This window comes from Pagrus pagrus (genome assembly GCF_965226575.1).
Source record: "Pagrus pagrus genome assembly, chromosome: 6".
Classification (NCBI taxonomy): domain Eukaryota; kingdom Metazoa; phylum Chordata; class Actinopteri; order Spariformes; family Sparidae; genus Pagrus; species Pagrus pagrus.
Window position 1 is genome coordinate 28300851 of NC_140190.1, and position 23727 is coordinate 28324577.

At 39.2% G+C, this 23727-nt stretch overlaps 1 protein-coding gene across 3 annotated transcripts in view; it reads right to left on the reverse strand.

Moving 5' to 3' along the window:
• fnbp1l (formin binding protein 1-like) overlaps window positions 1-23727 on the reverse strand; it is a 54642-nt gene that overhangs the window by 8976 nt on the left and 21939 nt on the right. For 2 of the 3 annotated variants that reach the window (XM_084355482.1, XM_084355481.1), the window contains exons 2-14: window positions 15648-15763; window positions 14070-14120; window positions 12240-12387; window positions 11052-11114; window positions 9504-9608; window positions 8609-8737; window positions 8298-8444; window positions 7886-8110; window positions 2006-2115; window positions 1688-1820; window positions 1390-1484; window positions 608-783; window positions 127-164 (exon numbers count right to left, since the gene is read on the reverse strand). In XM_084355482.1, the coding sequence (XP_084211608.1) occupies window positions 127-164; window positions 608-783; window positions 1390-1484; window positions 1688-1820; window positions 2006-2115; window positions 7886-8110; window positions 8298-8444; window positions 8609-8737; window positions 9504-9608; window positions 11052-11114; window positions 12240-12387; window positions 14070-14120; window positions 15648-15763 (1536 nt within the window). Of the gene's footprint in view, window positions 1-126; window positions 165-607; window positions 784-1389; window positions 1485-1687; window positions 1821-2005; window positions 2116-5298; window positions 5473-7885; window positions 8111-8297; window positions 8445-8608; window positions 8738-9503; window positions 9609-11051; window positions 11115-12239; window positions 12388-14069; window positions 14121-15647; window positions 15764-23727 lie in introns of all 3 variants that reach the window. The other variant, XM_084355483.1, reaches the window with a different exon arrangement.

A 23727-nucleotide genomic window follows, 5' to 3' on the forward strand; every position in this document is an offset into this window, starting at 1 on the left:
AAATAGGAGTTAATTTTCAAACTAATAAGGATGAGTTCATTGTTGGTTTTGGTCTGCACACAGCCTGATGATTTTAAACCTGTAATAAAACACAAATATAACAAAATAACACATAAGAAGCATTACCTCGTCTTCTGCCATCACCAGCGTCCCCTCGTTCTGACCTAAGAGTCAAACAAAGAGTTAAACACACACTTACGTTGGTTTTGGTTTTCCTCAAGCTACTTTTAATTAATGTTAGTTTTTATGTTGGAACACAGAAGTGTTATATTTTGTGTATTACAATCACTGAAAACATCTAATAGAAGAATATTTACCTACATATATAAAGATTAATCAGGGCTGTCAGGTTTTATTAAACCTGTTGGTTTCCTAACAATTTACTACATTCTTAAACTTGTACAACACTTCTGTCAAGAAGAGGACAATTTCATGAATCACATCCTAAAAACACAACTTTTAAGATCTTTTCATAGCTTGGTTGGATTTGTATTATAGCCTTCTCACTTTCCTTGGACCTGCTCTTTTCTATTTGACTCTTTATGGAGTCCTCGTTACTGCCAGACATTGTGGAGATTTTTCAACATTTCATTCTGTTTGTCCTCACCATCAAAGGAGTACAGCGCTTTGCAGTGTCCTATGACAGGCAGCGGGTCGTCATCGTCAAACTCGTCATCAAACTCGTGTGGGTCAGGGTTTGGGTTTCCGGGCTGTGGAGGCCCGGCGCGGTGGTGAGGTGTGTGATGCTCTTGACTGGTGTCATCTGTGTAACTGCCCTCAGGACTGAAGGGAAACAGGCAGCAGAGATTTGTGTTTGCATGATTTCAACACATCACTACTTGTGTTTATAAATGACTGCAAAAGAGCCAACGTCGTGTAAATTATTCTCTTGAAGAAACATTGCAGGAGCGGTGAACCAGTGAACCAGTGAACCAGAAACATGTTTCCTAACTGCATTTAGGAAAAAATCCAATCTAATCTCAGGGAAGGAATTTAGCTATTAGAGAACCGTCCCAATGGTAACTGAGGAATTTCTAAAGTTAGGTCAGCTAAGGTAGGATGGCATAGATCCTATCCTTAATGAAGATGGGGACCAACATTGAATACTGAAATACAATGATTGAAAGGCTACTCAAACCATAACTGTCGGAGAAGCTAACACTGATGTTAGCCAGCTGGAAAAGCTAACACTGTTGTCAGCCTGTTGGATAAGTTAACACTGTAGTCAGCCTGCTGAAGAAGCTAAGCTAGCCTCTCCAACAGGCTGTTGCTGAAGCTAACACAATGATAGCCTGTGACTCTTTTCATTCAAATGTACCTTATGTTTACACATTTGCCCTGGACATCTTTCTCTGCAGATATCTTGTACATCTGTGTGTAACCATTTACCTCTCTCTGCCTTGAGGAGTGTGATGGTGGTTGTCAGCGCTGTGTCTTCTGTCTCCTCTGGAGCTCTGCTTTCCCTCCACCTCAGATAACCAAGTCTGTCGACAGAGAGAGAGACAGAGGGAGAGAGAGGAGTCTTCCGTTTATATTACACACAATATATTTTGACTGACATCAGCAAGAAGCTGTATAAATCTGTTTAAACTCTTCTTTTTTCTTCCCTTACCCTTCATCTCAGTCTAAGGTCTTACAGTCAGCTCTTTATTTGCTCTGACAAATCTAAATCTCCTCCCTCTCATACCTCATTTTTGTGGATTTCTGAGCGCAGCTTCTCCATGTTACATATCGTCTCTGATATTTTGGGCTGTAGGCTGCTGGGGTCTCCCATCTGTGGATTCTTCTCATACACATCCTTCATCTTGTTCAGGGCATCTCTGAGAGACACAAACAAGACTTGACAGTTCACAGGTCATAAAAGTGACAAACAACATAAACACATCCACATTGATTAAAACAGGACAAGTGAGAAAAGATTCATCTATTATTATTATTTTCCTTGATTTTTCTGGATGAGTGATGATGGTTTGTGACTGCACAGGGAGTTGTTTGGACGCCCTACCTCTGATCCATCTCTTTCTGGAGCTCTTTGCTGAGCTCATCAATCCTCTGCTGCAGCCTCTTCCTCCTCTGTTCGGGGGGTAAGTGGCTGAAATCCTCCAGAGATGGAGCCTGGAGGTAAAAAAAACAAATGGACACATATCTTAAACTACTTATAAATTTAGAATGAAGCCAGTGATGTGGAAGAGTGATCCTGGGGAAATACAACAGATGGAATAGAAATTCATCTACGTGTTTCTCTGATGTGTGGAGGGATCTGTTAATCTGGTATTTTGAAATGTTGTCTCTGCTGCCTCCACTTGTTAACACACTTTCCACAGAATGAGACTTCCCAAATCAGCATGTAGCTGTTGTATTCAACTCAACTCAACTTAACCAAAGGAATTGTTAAAGGAAAAAAATGGCAGTAATCCTGTAGTTGCAAATATCAAAATGTGAGACACTAAAACTGCCTGATTCACCAAACACACTGAGACATGTTGAGGTTGGAAGTTAATTTGTGATCTTATGAACAGCAGTTGTGTTGAGATTGAATGGAAACATCTAAATTACAATTAATATCCGGCTATATACTTGTTTGCAAGGTTGGTACTTTTACTAATTAAAAATAACAATTTTCTTATGAAGTGACCCAATTTCCCTCTGGGACAGTGTCATTACTGCTGAATTAACTTTATTTAGTAGTATTAGTAGCTGACATTAAAACGGAGTAAAACAGACAAAAGCTGAGGAACTCAGGAAATCTATTTTAACTAGGAGCTAAATTTACTATCACTACTGGGTTTATACGGTGTGTTGGGCACTACAGGAAGTCCTACACAGTGAGGATATGTGCATGAGCACCTACGCTGCTGGGTCTTCTCATAACTACTCTAAAAACTCACACAAACTTACCGTCTTGACTGACCACTGACGCATTAATCGTTAAAGTAAAAAGAGACAAGCGACATGAAATGCTGGTTAGTTTTCAAACAGCCACCATGATGCTTTAAAATCAAGTCAGGTCGATATGTGTTCCCAGTGCGGCCTGAAGGTAAAAATCAAAAGTGAACTGTCACAGACCAGGAGGTGAGTGTAAATATTCTCACATAGCTCATGTTTATGACACATGTCAACAACACATGTTGTTTAATGGACAAGAACTATTATTTACAGTTGAATATTTATATTGGCCCGCTGCTGCGCAATGATTCCCTTCTGATTTCATTAACAACTAAGAAAGTATCAGGGGCAGGGGCAGCATTTATATTTCTGTTTGGCATAATGTTACAAAACCTTCAGTAAATAAGAGCCTGCTCCTCAAACTAAATTGTGATTTTTTTTTCTTCATTGATTAAAAAATAGGGACAAAAAGGAAAATTGGTAGTAAAAAAAACTTTGGGCTGAATGAGTGGAAGAAGTTGAAAATACATTCTTGTACATAAATATTACTTAATAATCTTTAAGATGAATAATTAAAAGTACCCTGTGGAGTTTCTAACCAGTCGTAGTGATAAATAGCTATGTTTTTTAATGTGGGTCCCTTTTTGTTTGTTTTGAGATCAAGCTGCCTATCCTGCTATTCTACTTATGAACAGATGGTGGCAGTGATGCACAAATAAGTGTATCAAGGCGTAGAAGGGCTCACTCACACTAGGCAAGCCGTACCATACCCGAGCATGTTTGACCCGAGCAACTGGGCCAAGTGTGAGTGCGCCGTAACAATACTGTTAGTGTACAATCATTAAACTACTTTCATTATTGATTATTTAAGATTATCTTCTTGATTAATGGATTGATTGTTAGTCAAAAAATAAGAATTAGTGTATTATCGAAATAGTTGTCGATAAACAACAATCCCTGTTTGATTGACTTATTGATCATTGCAGCTCTGTTTAAAATCTAATTACCTCCAACAAGGAGGATTTGTTTTCACCTGTGTCCATTTGTTTGTTTGTTTGTTTGTCAGCAGGATTATTAGGTCTCGGCCCAGAATAATACCCCAGTTACTTTTGGTGTGGATCCAGGTATTTCATCTCAATTTCTTTAACGTTGCAGTTAGGGTGAAATTTTTGTAAACTTCTCAGAGAATAATGCATGGACCTTCAGGCAAATCTAGGGGGCTGGTAATTATGTGCGAGTACAATATGGTGCAGATCCTAATTAAAATATGGATCTAGCAGATTTAAATATGTTTTTATAAAGGGTTGTCATTTTTACATCCACTATAAGTAAACAAATAGAGATGGGAAAACTGCAACTACCAGCGTGTGCAGCTGTGTTGTTGAAGGCATGTGCTTTCTTGAGTGTCATTCTACTATTTAATGAATTCAACATGATTATAAGGCTTCAAGGATACCCACAATGCATTTTGGTGTGATTGTAAACTTGTGTCTGTTTACAATAAAAAAGCTCCACAGGATACTTTTAACTTGACTTCCTACACAGTTTATCAAATCTATTTCCACCTGTCCGACACAAATTAGACAATATTCCATAACCAGTGGATATATCAGCGGTCAAACCAACAGTCAGTCAGCCACTTCATCCACTTGTCCTTCTGACGGCCACTTGTCAGATGTAGCCAGCATGAGAAGCAACCAATCACAGATGGTCCTGACAGAACTGATGAGAGCGAAAGCCAATCAAAGCGTTGGCTTGGCACTGAGGCGGGTGTTATTTACTAGTCTGTATGATACTGTTAACAGAGCCACTCCAACACACACACAGACACACACACACGCACACAGATCACTGCAAACACATGCCAGACCAACATCACAGCACCACACATGATGTTGGCCATTTTCCCCACACAACACTGCAACCAGAATGCCAAAAATCCCCCAAATCCCTCACACACACCATCAATCACCAAGGATCCTCCATCTTGTGATTCGAGCTAAAATCTGTCTCATAAATCAAAGAAATGATGAAGAAAAAAGAGAAAAATCACACAAAAACAAAAGAAATAGATGGGATAAAAAAGGGCAAAGAAAGAACAAGGAAACAAACCAAGAAAGACAAACAAAGGAAAAAAGACCAAATGAGTGACAGACACAGTACAACAGGATGTCTGCAGGTTTCATCAAGTTAAGAGTTCTGAAAATATCAATCAAATGAAAATATGACACTTTCGTGACATCTAAAAAATTTTGGATAAAAATGAGGTCTCGAGTTTAACTGAACTCAGTATATTTTCTATTGTTTTCAAGGAATGGCAGACACCCTGTGGAAGAAATAAAAAAACAAAAAAAACACACTGATGTCAACTTGTCTTAATCAAACACACTTAAACACTACTTCCTGTCTCACCCCTCTCCTCAGGCCCCTCAAATTCTGGGGGATTCTGGGTACTGTAGTCTTTATCTCAGACAGATAGTGGCTCACTAGGTCAGAGCTGAACCGGGAGGAAGGAAAAAGGTGGGAGGTGGAACGGGGACGAGAGGAGGAGGAAGGTGGAGGAGGAGGAGGAGAGGAGGAAGGGGACTGGTGGGGCAGCAGGAAGAGAGGACAAAGCCAGAGGTCAGGATGACACTTTACTTTGTGAAAAGTATTTCTCATCTGATGATGTTTTTGGTTCTGAGGGAAGGAGTCCGTCATGGTCCCTTTAAAGACCATTATTAAAGCATTTTTACACCTATTTCACATCAACATTGACAAAAAAAACATCCCCTAACCCTAACCGGCTGTCTGGAGTTGCAGGACTTAATGTTTTATAGCGCAGAATGGATCGTGTTGAGGCTGGACTTGGGTAATGGCAGGTGTTTGCTGGTGGCTTTTAAGATAGCTTTATATATTTCTAACTTCCCATGTGACTCTGATGAATTAACCCCTAATTTTAAAACGTGAAGCAGGCTTCAGATTAATTATAATCAACAAAGCAATAAAGGGGCTTCTCTCGAGCCAGATCTCATTGAACATGCACTTACCCATAATAGATGAGTGTGACTTTAACATAAACAATTTCAATGTATTAATTCTAGAAGAAGCTATCTTTTTTTTCCCCATGTTAGCCCACACACCACATTGCAACACACTTGCTAGCAGTGTTGTAAGAAGAGGTCAACTGATATGGCTTTTTCAGGGTCGATACCGATATTGGTTGTTAGAAATCAAGCAGACTGATAACGGATATATATGTACTTTAGTATCAAAAGTATAAGTAAAGTAAATTGTACATTTATTTACATGCATATAGATTATATTCTGTATACTATGGGTTGACTGATTACTGACCTGGCCAATTATCAGAACCGATATTCAGAATTATTCTGATATTTGGAATCAGTGTTTTTTAAATCTAATTGCAGATAAAATAAATTAATTAAAAAAAACTGCTGCTTTGGCTCTGACGCACCATAAAATCTGCAAACTAACTAAAGTTATCATATAACTGTAGAGAGTAAAAAGTACAATATTTGCCTCGAAATGTTGTGCAGTGGAAGTATAAAAATAGCATAAAAAGGTAATACTCAAGTAAAGTACACAAACCTAAATATTTTACTTAAATACAGTACTTGAGTAAATGTACTTTGCTACTTTCATCACTGCTAGCTGTGTGTGCTCGGATCCTTAAATATATATCAAAAAAAAACAAAACACACAGCTTAAAGCAAGACTGAAGTTAATGCAACTTAATGAAAATAATGTTAAATTCATGATTTAAGACCTGTCGAAATAGTAATTAAACATTTTAAGGACCAGCAGAAACACTGTATGAACACGAGTGAAAGTTCCCCTTTTTTTTATTACTTCTTCTTTGGAACTGCAAATGAAACAGAATTTATGATTACAAAATTAAGGATTTTGGACTCCCTCTGAGCCATGCAAGAGTCAAAAGCATGACTCTTGTATGACTATTCCTCACTGAATCAAAGCACTTTGATGACTTCAAAGTGACTCATTCAAGCTTTTTAAACATTAGCCCCAAAGAACAGGAGGCTGTGAGGGGATGTTGGTGTTGTAGGATTACATGAAACAGTGAATTCATATTTTTTGATGTCTTGAGATGACTCTATATACAAGTCTCAGAGAGCTGTGTCTGTTAATTATTTTATGCCATTTATGACTGTCTGAAAGTACCTGAAAATGTGTTTTCAGACAGCTTTTTGAGCAACTGAATCCGACATGAACACAGTATTTCCTGCCAAAGTTAGAACAGTTTTAGTTATTTCACATGAGGTATTGCTATATTTCCTTTTGTGTCTGTGCTCTTTTCATGTGGTTGAAGTGGGAGGGGCTCCACTGGAAAAAAGTGATGTCATTTACTTCCACGTGCCCTTCAAGATTTAGTCATCTTAGAATCAGAATCTCAAATCACTCTCATGTAGCTGATGAGGCAGATAAAATGAGTTTTTTAGTATCAAATTCTTAATAAATATTCAAATAAATAATAAATAACAACTTAAGATGTTGTTACTTATTTAATCATGAACATTTAACGTGACAGAGAAGTACTTTAGATTTGTAGCCAAGTTTTCAGGGGTTTTAAAATCCCAACTTGTATGGAACACGCCTGTGATAATTTAGGGCAAGGTGTGTTAAACAATTAAACTAACTCATATACACAAACACACACCCTTATCCATCACACAGGTTCCTGTTACTGTGAGGCAGCTGATGACGTTAACATAAACCAACAGCAGGTAGTCAATGATTAACCAACATGGTCTTTATAGAGCAGGCCAAGGTCCAAGTGTATCGCAGAAAAGATTTGAGAGTGTTGTTATGAACACTGGAAAGGTGACAAAAACCTACGACTCAACTACGAATAAGCTGTCTGGGGGAAGTAGTCTGTCATGATCACATAACAGGGTTAAGATTCTTATTTAGAAAAGTGTTAAGCACATGAACTCTGAGCACCTGACTCAAAACTACAAGCACTCCTCAGTGTTTATACCTTTGGTTTCTTCCCAAACAGCCACAGCTTGTTCTTGGTTCTGCTCGTGTGTTTTGGGTCAGGTCGTGGCCCCGGGGCCCCTTCTTTCTCTCTTTCTCCTTTCGGTGTGCCGCTGATGGTCCCGTCTGAACCCGTTCTGCTCAGATTCTGACTGAAGTCCTCGAAGGGGAAGTCGCCTGGAGGATCAAATCCAGACTTAAATGACTCCACGACGATGGATGCATCCTGGGATGAGGGGACAATAAAAACAGAAGGATAGAGAGAGAGGAGATACCAAGCAAGTGAAAATAAGTTCTCTTATCAACATTAACGTTCCATTTGCCCCTCTCCATGCCTCCAATATATTAAGTAAGAGTTTATTTCTTCAAGATACTTCTCTTACAGTACATCTGCCCTCCAGTCTACTACATACCCTTCGCTCATCAACAGCTTTGGCAGCAGAAACCATTCCTTCGAGACATTTGGAGACAATGGGAATGACTCTCCGCTCTGCCTCTGCAAAGCTCCGGTACGTCTCTCCGAGCTTCACTGTCCGACGTTCGTCCATGTCCTGCAGGTTCTGTGATGGAATAAACATACAGTACTGATAACGAGTCTATATAGGAATTGGAATTTACAAAATTTAAATGTTTAGTTTAAAAGTTGCTCTTTAATGGAAGTGACAAACTTGTGACTCAAATTCAATGTCTGTTAAGACTTTTCTTGTGAAAATAACATGTTTACCTTGAAGATGTGCGGTATAGCGTTGTTGAAATGTTTCCACTGCTCTGCATTGAAATTCTGAAGCTGAGCAGCATACTCGTTCTTACTCTCATCAGCCATGTGAGTGCGCAGGTAGAGCTGGGCTTTGGCCTGAACAAATCAGTGCAAACATTAGAGCCACATCAGCTGAAACTCCAACCAACTGTCCAACATGGCCACAAAAGAAAAATGCACACATTTAATTATACTCCTGAACAAATGGGACAGCTGCTGCTGAAAAAATATTTTGCATTTTCCCCTTAAAGAATGGAAACTTGTGTTTTAATCGGAGTCTTAAGGGTTCAAACAAACCACAAATACCCATTAATTCTCAGGGATTTCTATTGCTCTCAACACCGTTTATAAAATAACTTTTTATCTTTTTATAGGATTATGTTTCCTGGTATTTTCCTCTGTTAAAAACTGTTATACAGACAGTGGCTCATCTAAAACAAGGCTTGCTGGGCTGTGCTTTAACCTCTATATGGAAAGGTTTATTTTCCTTCAAGCTTTTACTTAATCCACATAGTCTAATTATACAGTAAGTGTAGGGGAAAGAGAGCTACTGTATAATTTCATAGGCATCAATTATACACTGCTAACTTTAAGTAAAACAAAGTACTAGATATCATAAAGTTAGTTATTCTGTTATTGAACTGTGGAACTTTAAATATAGATTTTAATCTTAAAAGATGAAAGAAGTGTGTGTTTATTGTCTACCATGTTAGACTCAACAATTTACAGTGTTGAATCGTCTGCCCACTATAGACTGAGGGTAAACATGCTGGTACTGTCACTGATAATTAAAAAGGAGGAGCTGGGAACAGATGAACAAAAATGATTGACAGCAGGTGAGTTGCAGGTGTGCTCTTCCTACCTTCTCCACCTCCGATTTGGTGGCATTGATGTCATTATCTAACCGATCAAAGTTAATCTGGGATTTCTCTGCTTCTTTACACTCTCTCTCAAACTTCTTTTTACTCTGCCAGAAAGAGAGACAAAGAAAAACAAAGGGAGCACATTGTTAGACATAAAGGGTATACAGTTTAACCTCTTCATTTTCATGCAGCCTCTATTTCCTATCATTTTCTGGTTTTAAACTACTTTTTATTTTTATTATTTTTTCAATGTGCGCTGATATGAAAACTTTCTCTTTAGACATTATAGTGCCGAAAAAGATCAGATCTCCCCCTTCAAATAACTGATCCAACATGATTAAACATTTGTGATCCCATTTTCAGAACCCTGCTTCTAATTTGGATGGAAGAAAGTTGATGTTATACACAGTCTTCATTGCTTTAGATGTTGAAATGAGGAGTCTTAACCTTTTGCTCACATTTGACCATATTTCCTGTCATTTTCAAAGAGCTCGTAGCCAATAAAACTACAAAAATATGTGAATGAGATGTAAAAAAGAAGAAAAAAAAAGGCAACGAGGGAGATGAATCAGACAGAGAGAGATGGTTTACTTCCTGCCAGCCCATCTGGGTCAGATTAGTAGTGAAGAAAACACAGTGAATAGCTGAGACGTTACAGTCCAGTCACCAAGTAGTCACTATTAAAGTCACACAGACCACACACTAAAACACTCCCTATCACATGTGCCACAGTAAAGTAACTCAACTAATGGGCAATGGGCCAAAAAATGTGACTAGACACGTATTATTTATAAATTTAACAAGCAGCAATTAGCTTTTCAGCTCTTATGGAACTGTGGTGGTTAATTATAAGTTCTTTAATGAGCAGATTGTTAGAATATAACTCCACAAATGCAATTAAATGACCTCAGAAGTGACCAAATGGAATCTCTCTCTGGAGGTTTTTAGGAGCCAAAAAGAAGGTTGTCAGGGTCCAAATGTGGCACATGGGCCTTTGCTTTGGATTGATTGGGGGGGGGGGGGGGGGCTGGTCTACACTGAGGCCTGTGTGTGTGTGTGTGTGTGTGTGTGTGTGTGTGTGTGTGTGTGTGTGTGTGTGTGTGTGTGTGTGTGTGTGTGTGTGTGTGTGTGTGTCCTGGCCCCTGTCCTTGGTCCCCATGGACTGGGAAGTTTGCCAGGAAGAAGAAAAGACACTGCTGTCTTTTCACGGGCGGAAACAAACAATCCAATGTTATATTTTCTATTAATTTGAAGAAAAAAAAAACATTACGGAGGAGCCTCTAACATTAATGTTGATATAAAAACATATACAATCACCAGAAATACAACATTTGTCACTTCACTAAACAATGGTATGTGTGGAATTATGGGGGGAAGAAATGGTTCCCCATTTGTCCTACAGTTACCTTTGTTTGCATTTCTTGCATTCCTCATGCAAACAAGTATGAGAAGAGTACAGCTGGCCATCGCTAACAGAGAATATTTACACTGAACACTTGATTTTTTTTCTCTCCATCCCTCCTCCTTCTCCCTCCTTCCACACTTACGTTGTCCATCTGTTTCCAGCTATGATCCAAATACTGATTGGCCTTCCTGCCCTCCTGTAGATGCTGCTCATACACACACACACACGCACGCACACGCACACACACACACACACACACACACACACACACACACACACAAGAGACATTTAGACAGAAACACAGGAAAATATATTAAAATAATGTATATAAGAACACATTCATATGCACATACACAAATGACTGGACTTCACAGTTACACACACAATAACAATCCTGTGTGGAGAAATGAGCTGAGGCTGCAGCCGCAGTCCTGTGACTAAAGTAGTAAAATAAGAAACTGCACTGAAAACTAGTTACTTATTACAAAAGCCAGTCGCTATGAACGTTTTGCATTCATGGATGTTTTTTTCATTCTTAAAGAATTCTTATTGAAAAGCCTTTGTGTTTTGAAATGTTGGTTGGACAAGAGAAGCAATTTGAAGACGCGACTTTATGCTCTGGGAGATTGTAATGAGCGCTTTTCACTAAACGATTAATCATGTAAATAATCGGCAGATCGATCACTAATGAAAATAATATGTAGTTGCAGCCCCAATCATATGTTGATGTTGAGCTAACACTTAACATAGAAACACTCGCATACATAAGATGTTTTACCTACTTTTAAATCAACTCAAAAGACTTTTTTGGTAAAGGAAAACCATCTTTGCTTCCAAATACAAAGACAAAAAGACACTGCACTGCCAGCCTTAAAGCAAATATTAGCAACTTTAATGAATCAAGACAACTTCTAATTCTACTTTAGCATGTAGATTGTTGCCTGTGGGATTGTTCTACTATTTTGTTTATCTTAAGACATCAATATGATAAGCAAAAACAAGCAAGACCATAATTTGGAACAATAGCATGTACATTGTCTTATAATGTGTCATTGAGTGAAATATATTGCATATCAGGAAGAGGGCGCTGTTCTTCCAAAGCACATTGATCTCAAATTTTCAGCAGAAGGTGGCAGAGGGTGAAAACAGATGGCTTTGAACATCTTTATCGTCTTGAAAAAAGCCACACAGAAATCAAAAAGTGTACAAGGCATCACAGGATACCGAGGGAAAACAGCAACATCCGTTTTATGGCAGAGGGCAACAGGGTTGCTGAGAAACTGCTGAGTAAACTGAGAACCTTGAAGTCTGAACTTGTGTGTGTACTCACATGCTTCCTCTCAGCTTTGAGGTCTTGGCTGTACCTCATCAGCTCTCCGTACACCTTATGAGCCATCTCCTCCGCCACCACCTCCCTCTGGCCAGCATAGTCGTTGAGTTCATTCAGTATAGAGTAGAAGGACAGACATGACGTGAACCTGCAAACACACATTGAACATGGGATTAAACCTGCATGCACCAAGCATCCTCTCTGGTCTGATGCATCTGCAGTCATACTGTGTCAATTATGAGTTTAAACAGGAACCTAAATATAAACTAATATCTAAAGTACAACATGTGGATTAATTATGTGTGGTGTAGGATGAGATATTGTACATTATTGCATGAATCTCCTGCATTATTTTAGCCTTGCAGTGACTGTACCCATCCTCAAATTTACCATGTTTTATTGCTAAAAATAAATATTATTTTTGTACTAAGAAGAAACAACAAGAACAAAACAGATTCACATTAGAATTGCAATTAATTTCTTCAAAGATTCTGAATCAATTCACAAATTCCAGGAATTCATTTTTGTATGTCGGTCATGACAGGACAGACATTGCAAACCATATCACTGCACAGTAAAGGCCTTTACACACTAGGAGTTTTTTTTTTTTTTTTTTTTTGTATTTTTGTGCAATTAATTCGCACACAGATTGTGATGAGCGTGAATATTATGTGCTAATAATGCAACACTTTTCAACGGTACAAGGTCGATTTGAGCTTTTCGCATCCTGAATGATGTCAAGTTGTGCAAAACAGACACAACTTGTGACAGTGGTGTACCCGCTGATTGTTTATGTTAGTCAGCAGCCTGTATTATATGACAAAAGAAACCTAAATTATCAAGACAATGTGACAAAAGTGACTGAAGCTGTTATACCCAACTGTGCTCTCTTCTAATCCACCAGACTACTTTGATAGAAATGGTAATTTCACCTCGCAGTAAAACACGGGAGTTGCTGCTCTACAGCTGCCTTGATTGGTTAGTTTGTTTGTAGCTCGGGTGTAGTAATATATCTTAACAAATTGGACTGGACTGGATCCACGAGGACAGGCAGGTGAGATGAACCCAGTGAATGTGACCTCTCTCTACCTGTCAGCAAGCAGGACAGTGCTGTGGTGCTGCTACCCCAGACACCCCCGTGGGTCTCTCTGAGCTGTGAAAGCTGCCGTCATTTTTCTGCCAATCCTGCTTGATCTGCATTAAGTAATAGTAATATACTTGTGTCGCAAATTAATCTATTGGAGCATACATCACAAATATGTGCAGTTTGCCTGTGTGAATACTTTTGAAGTGAAATATTTACAGGCGAGTAAGAACGATTCGTAAATGAGTAAATGAGAACATTTTATAGACATACAAATTTATTTGTAGAATCAGTGCCGCTTGTGGCTTAAAATACCAGGATCGCCAACAATAATTACTTTCATTAATTTGAATGTAAGTTCAGTTTCATTACTCTCTGCACCATATGAAATATATTTACGGTGTTGTTATAATGTGCCATTTTTACAACAAAAACAGTCCAACAACATCCTAAACATTGTTTCTGTAGTGTGAAAGAGTGTGTCTGCTTTCGAGATAAAATGTTCCTTAAATGGCCTGAAACACTTGCTCAGTACACTGTTGTCATTTGACCTATTAAAATGTTTGCAGACACAGAATTTGCAAAACCACATCAAACCCTGAGTCTGAATCCTACAGATGAACCGTCAAGTATTATTTCCTACACCAGAAGGATAAAAATATACTGTCTAGCAGGCCTTTTACACTCTTACAGCGTGCAGACAGTCAATAAATAAAAGCATAAACAAATCCTGCAAGTTTACTCACCTCGGCTCCTCATCTTTTGAGCGCTTTGGACAGTATTTCTTCACCAAGTTCCTGATAGGAAACAGAGAGAAGCAGACAGAGACGTTAACAAGAATTACCACCTTGTATGCCTCCACATACAAGTCACGTTGGAGTTTACATCCATGTCTGTCCATCTATATAATCACCACATTTGTTTGACACTCATAATTAGCAGATGAATTATTGTGTAATGGCCAAACTAGAATTACTGTATTGCAACTGTATGCCTCAGTGCACCATTGTTGTTTCAGAGCTGTGGCATTAACTGATGACTAGAATATTTTTTACTGAATATTAAAACAGTGCATTTAACCTCTGACCTTTTCATTATTAAATGTCATAACTTCATAATTTTCCCTACGAGACATTTGTATGTCAAATTTTATCATGATCACGGGATTAATTCTTGAGTTATGGCCAAAAATGTGTTTTGTGAGGTCATAGTGAGCTTTTGCCACCAGCAGTGCATCCTTGAGTCGTAGTGGACGTTTTTACCAAATTTGAAGAAATTCCCAGAAGGCGTTCTTAAGATATCACGTTCACTAGAATGGGACGGCTGGATGGACAACATATTGCTGGTGCAGAGGCATAAAAACATGTTTGTGAGGTCGAAGTGACCATCGACCACCAAAATTGAAAAAAAAGGTAATCCCTGAGTCCAAGTGGACATTTACACAAAATTTTAAGAAATTCCCTCAAGGTGTTCCTGAGATATTGTGTTCACAAAAACGGGACTAACACATACAGACAACCTAAGAACATCATGCCTCTGGCCACTGCTCTCACCGGCGCAGAGGCATAAAATTGCTGTATGCTATTTAAGCCTGGTAGAGAGGCAGACACAGACCCAGGCAGTCAGACAGATAGACGCGCACGCACGCACACACACGCACGCGCACGCACGCACGCACACACACACACACACACACACACACACACACACACACACACACACACACACACACACACACACACACACACACACACACACACACACACACACACACACACACACACACACACACACCAGTGTTCAGAAAGAGAGAGGTTCTTAGTATTTTATTAAAGATGAATCAAAAATTTAAACATCAAAGTCTCTGCCTGTGTGTTGCTTCAGGCTCTGACGGTACAGACTGCAGTCAAGCAGTGAGTTAATGATTTAACTAGAGAGCAGAGGAGAGTGTGTGTGTGTGTGTGTGTGTGTGTGTGTGTGTGTGTGTGTGTGTGTATTCTGAGGGGATTTCCCCTCTTTGAAATCACTGGGACTTTTTGATGAGGATTACTGGGTTTTAATTAAAAACACCAATAAAGGCCTGACATGTTGGATGTGTGGCAGCCCAATTGAAAGGTTTTACGATTGCCTAATCTGAAACAGTCACCTGCAAAAAAATGTCTTTCTAGGTCACTATGCATAAATATATAGGAGTTATTTATGAAAACTATGGGGCAGGCTTGCCTGTTTTCAAGCCAAACTATTCAGTGATATGATTTGTTTTACATACTGGAACGTACTAGTGAATGTGTGTCTTCAGTGTGTGTGTGTGTGTGTGTTTGTACCGTAGCTGCTTGGCGTAGTTTTGCTCTATGTCCAGCCTCTCCTTGACAAACTTTGCATATCGCTCAAGAAAGTCGATCCCCCACTGAGTGTGTTTGTCCAGATTATCAAACTGGTCCTAAAGATGAAAGAGGAGGAAAACACGAAAGAAAACAATTCAGATTAATGACTGAGTCGGCAAATCAACAGAAACATATTTTCACATATCAAAAAACATTTCAAAGGATCTTAAAAATGAATGAATGCAAAGTCAAATGGAGGTGCCTTGACTACTGGATGGAAAACTCTTCATCTTTTCCGACACGTGGGGTTAAAATTCAGGGTGACTCAGCAGTCTGCCTGCATAAATATAAGTCAGTTCTTATTCACACAAATAAAACACACATGTCCTCCTGCCAGTGACTCAGCAGTAAGAGTTTTGTTTGTCTGCCGTGTATACATACACACATCTAAACCCAACATGTGGCAAAGACTGCAATCCAGATTAAATTAGAATCATGCATAACAATCATTACACGGAGCCAGATTTAGGATCAATATGAGGATCAAGTGTTGCCAAGATGAAAAATGAGGTTCTCCACTAAAGTCCATGATCCAAGCAAATCACACAAGAAAGCCAAAAGATAAAGAAAAAACTGGAAACAAAACGCAAAGATTCTTCAATTGTTATAAACTACAAAGTAACGCAGCAAATACTCAGATTTAAGAGGCTGGAACAAGCAATGAAACAGTGAATCAATTATCATCATAGTTTTCTTTCAATCGTCTACTTGATAAATTGAATAACAGCAAGACATTCTGTAACATTATGACCCCTTCACATTTAGTGAATCAGTTGTATATACGTGATGTCAACAAGAAGCCTCTACTTTGTTTGTGTCAGTTGTTTGCGTGCGTTTCTCGAGGACAGACAGGCAACAATAGCGCTGCTCAACTGGAGAAACACAATCATTCACAGACCTTGAACACACACACTCACAACATACACACACAGGGATTATAACAGCTGGTTTGTTGTCAGATGTCTATTTGTACTGACAATAAACATCTCCACCCTCTTCCCACCATGCTGTGTGTGTGTGTGTGTGTGTGTGTGTGTGTGTGTGTGTGTGTGTGTGTGTGTGTGTGTGTGTGTGTGTGTGTGTGTGTGTGTGTGTGTTCTGGACAGAATTTCTGGATAATAGATTTATAGTCATATCTAGATGTAGTTAAGAGTATAGAGTCTAGATTACAGGTTACAGAGTCTTAACCGGTGTTGTAAAAAAGTACCTAAAAGTCATACTTGAGTAAAGATATTGTGTTAAAAAGTTACTTTGGTAAAAGTGACAGTCACACATACAAGTAGCACTGGAGTGAAAGTCTTAAAGTATCTGATATCAAACTATGGAAATTGATTTTCTGGCTATAAAAGTACATGTATAAGTAAACTATACATATATTTACATGTTTGTATCGTATACTATGGGTCAGCCTGGCCGATTATCAGATCCAATATTCAGTACAACTAGTAAAAAAAAAAAACATGCAGTGAGCAAAAAGAACATTATTCGTCTTCAAAATGCAGTGGAGTGGAAGTATAAAGTAGCAGAAAATGGAAATACTCAAAGTACAAGTAACTCCAAACTGTATTTAAGCACAGTTCTTGAGTTAATGTGTTCAGTTGCATTCTATCACTGGTCTTAACATTATTTAGTTTCTTGTTATGTTATCGTACAGGACATATTCACAATGAAGTCACCCAAATCTTTAAAGGTTACCTCTTGCATACATATATGCTATCATGCAAACCTGCCTTGAATATTTTTTATTAACAAAAAGTATTTTAAATTACTGTGAAACTATTTTCAAATTGAATTGCTAGATTTTTGAATGTTATGTATATCATCTTGGAACTTTCATTTTGCTTGCTTAATTGGTCCATTAACTTCACAATTCATTATCTTTATTTATTGCTCATTTCTCGCATATTATGTTATGATCGTCTTCTAATGCAGCTGCCATCAATAGCTGTTTTTTAATAGTGTGTATTGGTGCATTTAAGGCCACTCAACATCGGAGACTTTGTTGTTGTACAGCAGCCTTTTTCCCTCCAATTTGAAATGAATTGTTTATACAATATTCATACGTTTTGTTAGTCATCTAGATTTGATTCTCTAACTCATCAGTGCATTGTTCTCTGGCATCAGTGGTGACATGTTCAAGACAAATCAGTGTTATCATAGGATGTTAACTTAACTAACCTCATTCAGCAAGTTTCTGGATAATATTCATAATCTCCAGTGAAACCAGTTTGCTTTGGAATTTATTGGCTCTGATACAAAGTCTGCAAAATATTGTGAACACAGTAAAGCATTCAAGAAGTTATGACCCCCAAGGACGGATCGAATGTCACTGCAGTGTCCTCACAAGTATAGAAACATGAGTTTTATCAGGCCTAAGACAGAGGAGATTTTCTTTTAAACCTTTGTTAACTCAGGGTTGCTTCACAGCGCACACAATGTCTTTTTCAGCAGCACTCATTCACACAGGGAACCTAGCCAGTACAAACACCATCTTATCTGTCACCCACTGTGGTTGTTTATGGTTTCTTTGGTTAAGGGCACCACAATGGTGGCAATAAGGGAGGGGCTGCTCATTTACTTCTTAACCCTGACTTCTCCAGCCAGACTGGAGATCAAATCTGCACCTTTCAAGCCCACACACTGATCTTTGGGACACTGCTGTCCACCAAGAGACAACTAAACTTAAAACCTGTCTACTCCAGATAATGTATAGAGTTTCACAACTATGATATGAAAACAACAACTTGATCTTAATCTAAATCAGCATTGTGACAAACATGCAGTACATCGTATGATAAAGCAATAATTTGACTGTTTTGAACTCCAGAAACTTCTAAGGACAATCTAAATGTGGAGATAAGCTAAAATCATGATACCCATTAAATGTGCTGCCGTAGCTACCACTCTATGTGCTTAGCTCTGCCTTTTCTCTGTGTGTGTAAACTAAAACCAAGACCTCGACGGGAGCAAATAAGGGTCGCCAAGGGGAATACGAGACAGCTGACCTCCTTGTGTTTTCAGTTATCATTTTCTTTAAATACAAAGACAGCAGGGAGGTGCTCAAACAGCAAGGCCGAGGAGCATTGTGTCTTCTGTCTTCAGTCGCTTTTTTGTGTTTAGAGAAAAACGATACACAATTTTGACGGCCAAAACCATCAAACTGTGTAGCGTTTGTCCTGGTGTCTTTGAGAAAGACAACACAGGTCAAGTTTTAGAGGCATTAGTTGCCATTGCATTGGTTTCTGTCACACTACTAAGTTTTTTTGTGTAATATTCATATTATAGAATACTTTACTATAATTCACAATCAAAAATGTGCTAAATATAGCCTAGCTGATACACGATTATATGCGAGGTATGGTCAGAATTTTAACATTCAAAAGAACAAAGTGTAATGTGAAGAAGGAACAGTGTCGACGTTAAGTCTTAAGCTTCTATGTACTGTGTTGCAGAGTTGTTCACTTAAGTTAGCATGCACTGAAGTTAGCATGCTAACCACCATCCTGTCTCATAATACCATTTCTTACTGCAGGAGCCGATATTCTGATAGCCCCCCTGGTTTTAGTTGGAAGATGTAAGCTAGTGGTGAGCAGACTAAAACTTACCAGACTGTTCTACTTGTTCTAATACTTGCCTTTAGTCATTTGTCATTATAAACACATTGCTGGTGATTATAAAAGAAATCATTGTGTTAACATTTTGTGAAAGTACCAATAGTCATTCCCAGAATATTGCCACAATATCGATAGCAGTATTATGTCAAAAGCATATTTCTAATCGTATTTGATGTTCTCACCAGTCCTTGCCTATATGAAGTGCTTTGGAGGAGATACCAAAATATCAAGATTAAATTGTGTATTGTGATATAGCCTTAAAATATTGCAATGCTTTTTTAAGGCTGTATCACCCAGCCCTAACATGCAGAAATCTATTTATAGTGACCAGCCAATTGTAGACATGAGGACGTAATAAACAATCTCTATATGATCCTGCATCGGCCTAGCCAATGTGTCAGTCTAGCTGTCGTGCACAACTGCCCTCAGCTCAGTGTTGAAAATGCCCCAGAAATGATCAATGGCTGTTTGCATTTACTTTCTAATCAGTGCCATAATTGCATTGCCATCTAGCTACATACATGAAAAATAGTGGATGAAAAAAAAAGGGTGGATGGGATGGACACAGCTTTATATGTTGTTGCAATTCAGTTTGATCGTCACGCTCATATTTTCCTGTGGTTTTGTTTGTCCACAGTACACTGAGGTTCGCTATAAGTGAATCACTGAAGCCTGTAACTGGGGGAATATGTCCCCCGTCATCTAAAGAGAAAATTTGACTGATTCACAAACAGAAAACAAGAAAACACCAGCAGTGAGAAGGCAGCCATCAGAGAAGAACAGACTGAATAAATGAAACCACTGAGACAAACAAACAGACCCCAGCATGTTAAAACAAATCAGTGACTGTGTGAAACATGGACTGGCATAGTTAACGGCATCCATTGGTTTCTGCTAGGCTTAATGCCAGTTTTCATCAGTGAGAAAGAAGTTAAAAAAGATCTCAGTGGTGCAAACAAGTGCCACGTGTCTAGCTGCCAATTTCAAGCATATTTTGTAGTTCAAACACAGATTTAGCCCCAAAGATGCAGCCAAGATGTGACAAACAACAGACAGCAACAAAGATAATCAGCTGCACTGCAGGATGTTACACAGAAACATATTAGAATGGCTGTTTGTCATATGCATCCTGCCGTCCTGTTGCCATTGAGTAAATGCCTACCAGCCCGTCTGTTACAGGCCTGGCCTGCAAACATGCCCGTCCACCTCCTTTTAGCCAGCGTGTCTGTCTGTGGTTGCGTCAGCCTGCGGACGGTGTCTATGAATAAGTAATAGAGTATGAGCTCATCCTGTAGTTTGTGGCAAGCTGTTCACGGAGTGGCTCACTGGGGAAATGACAACATCTTTGGGCTCCAGGTCTCTCAGCTTGCAGGAAAAGTAGGAGGAGGATGAAAATAATGAGGATGATTTAAGCATGACTGACTGCTGCTGCAGCACCTGCACATTAACAGATCTTCTCTATTCAGAGAGTCCAGTATCAGAGGCATTCAGGCCTCCTTCTCTGGTATAGTATCATGAGGTCAGTAGCTGCTAACCTACTAATGATATGTAATTAATAGGTTTATGACGCAAGTTTACAACTGAGGGTACAGATGATTAAAAACAGAAAATATAATGGTTACCTCCTCAATAGGTCATAATGTAACTTTCATTAATAACCATCTTTTTGGATGCTTTGGGAGGCCACTCCTCCCAAAACACATGTAGGCCTAAATCCTATCTTAGTTCCTATTTGAAGCCAACAAACACATACTTTTTAATCTTTTTTCATTCTTAAAGGTGCACTTTGCAACTTTTTTACGGGTCTATAAACAAACAGAGACAGACCGCTCTTAATTAAAAGAACAGCATTTTGTAAGAACTAAGGCCGGGCTCAGACTACAGGAGTATAGAGCCAATTTAATCTTAATTATCTCCAATTGGATGAGAAATCTGGTCTTGGATCTCAGTTGGTACCATTATTGATCAATGGTACAATGGTTTACAGATCAAGTCTTAAGGCCTTTTCCCACCAAGCACTATAAAAACTTTTTATGGGTTCTTAATAACGGATGCACACCGCTGCGAAAATTTGTGCGGGGGGGAAAAATATTCAGATGGACCCCGATGTCAGTTGATATACTGTATGTTTGACCAATGAAATCCATTCTTTCAGCTGATCTCCAGGTCAAAATGGGAGAAAACCTTATCAATTTGGTCTCACAACATCCAGTACTGTATGACAAACATCACAACCACTTCCTGAACAACCAAGTCAAGGAGAATATATGGTTTGATATCACTCAGCAGCTGGGATACAATGAAGATGGTAATGTAACTGATATTCGCTCGATTAGGTTATATGTTGGTCACAGAAAGGGGCTTTTGGGGTCCAGGGGGAACCTACTGGGCCCGATTCCTCCTGACCTCCTGAACATAAGTTTATAACACAATACAATCTTTATCTGGGCACATGCCTAATTGGACACATGCCACTGTGACTGGTGAACAATAATATTTGTTTTCTTTTCACATTCAAACACATAAATGGGTCAAAGGCCTACTTCTGCTGTGTTTCTCACTGACAGAGCCACTGCCCCGCTTTAATGAGCTTCGATCTCAGGGTGAGAGAATAAATTAGTCATTTAGCTTCCAGACGAGGAGGGCTGAAGACACCCAGTGGAAAGCCTTCTATACACCCTGATAACCAATCAGACAGCTAGACAGACCCACCCCAACCAATCAGAGAGTCACATAGCCTGCGCACATTCCATGGGAGAAGGGTTAATTAGCATTGAAAATGCTGCTAGGACAAAAGACTAATTACTGAGGCATTCCAGAGCAGAGTACACACACACACACACACACACACACACACACACACACACACACACACACACACACACACACACACACACACACACACACACACACACACAGGGTGGGAAATGTCAACTTGTCTGAAACACTGGCATCACTCTGAAGACCCCAAGGCTCTGTCTGTGCTGTGGGTGTGTGTGTGTGTGTGTGTGTGTGTGTGTGTGTGTGTGTGTGTGTGTGTGCGTGCATGCCCGTGTGTTTACTGTATCTATCTCTGTTCATCTTCCTCGAAAACAAGCAGAAAAAAGAAGGCTTCTTCCAAGAATGTGATGGGGGAGAGGAGAAAGGATTTGTGTGTGTGTGTGTGTGTGTGTGTGTGTTTGTGCGTGCACTTGTGTGTTTGTGTGCTGGATATTGAAGGGGGAGTCGGAGGGAGGAGAAGAGTGGCATTTGGAGAGGGATTTTGAGAGGGGAGGTAAGAAAAACAAGAGGAAAGTAGGAGGAATATTGGATATGGAGAGCAGGCCTGCTGCTGCATTTCTGTGTGATAAACATTATTTTGATTTCATATCAAATTATCAACACTTAATTCACTGATTAAATGCCAATCTTATTTATTAGGACTAGTTAACATAAATATTAACGCACTTCGTACTTCTGCACAGTTCAACAAAGGTGATTTGGGGTTTTCGACCTTTGGTTGGACAAAAAAATGATTTTAGTTGCAGCTGAAAGAGTTGACCTGTGAGTAGAAACCAAAGCACCAGGTGGTAAGAACATATAGTTTATACCTGTGTATAATACACACACACACACACACACACACACTTTGCTTTTTCCTTGCTGAGAGCATCTGGATTTGAATAGACTTGGATTTGTTGTTAAAAGGTTGTTGTGTTGAAAAGTCTCAAATTGCCATCTATGGCCAAAACAGTCAAGAGCACTGGCACACTGTTGACTTCACCCCCCTCACTGCTCTGCGGGCAGGAGGAACAGTCAGCAGCTTTTTGAACCGGTTTACAAACACTCTGCTAAAAGGTTTTTAGCATCAAGATTACTGTCTTACACAGACTTTTTAATAGAGAGCTCTCCTATCCCATTAGCTTGACTCTGTGTGTTGTAGGGTTGATGAATACTCAAACTCTTAAACACTGGCAGCTCATCTTCCTTCACAACAGTTCCCTGGTGTAAAACCAACAATAAAGCAGGTAACATGTACACATTTAGCTTAAGATCAACTTAACCTGAACTGAGACCTATTCAAGCAGGGTTAAACTACTGTCAGTTAAGTTTTATTATGGATCCCAATGCTTTTCTTGAAAGGGCCCACCCTACTCATCCTCTGATTGGCTTACCCTGATATTCTTATGCTAAGCCAGTTTAGATGACACCATGATGAATTTAACGTTCCTGTTAAATGTTATTCTGAAGGACTATGAGTTACCGGTCTGAGTATGTATGTATGTATGGATGCCATATTCTCTGGTTGTGTCTGTGTTTTTCTTCTGTTTCGTTTGTAAAAGAAAAGGCAGCAACTGTGCTGATACAGAGGATTATGAACTGTAGCTTCCCCAGTAAACAGACCGACTTCTTCAGGTGCCGCAGCT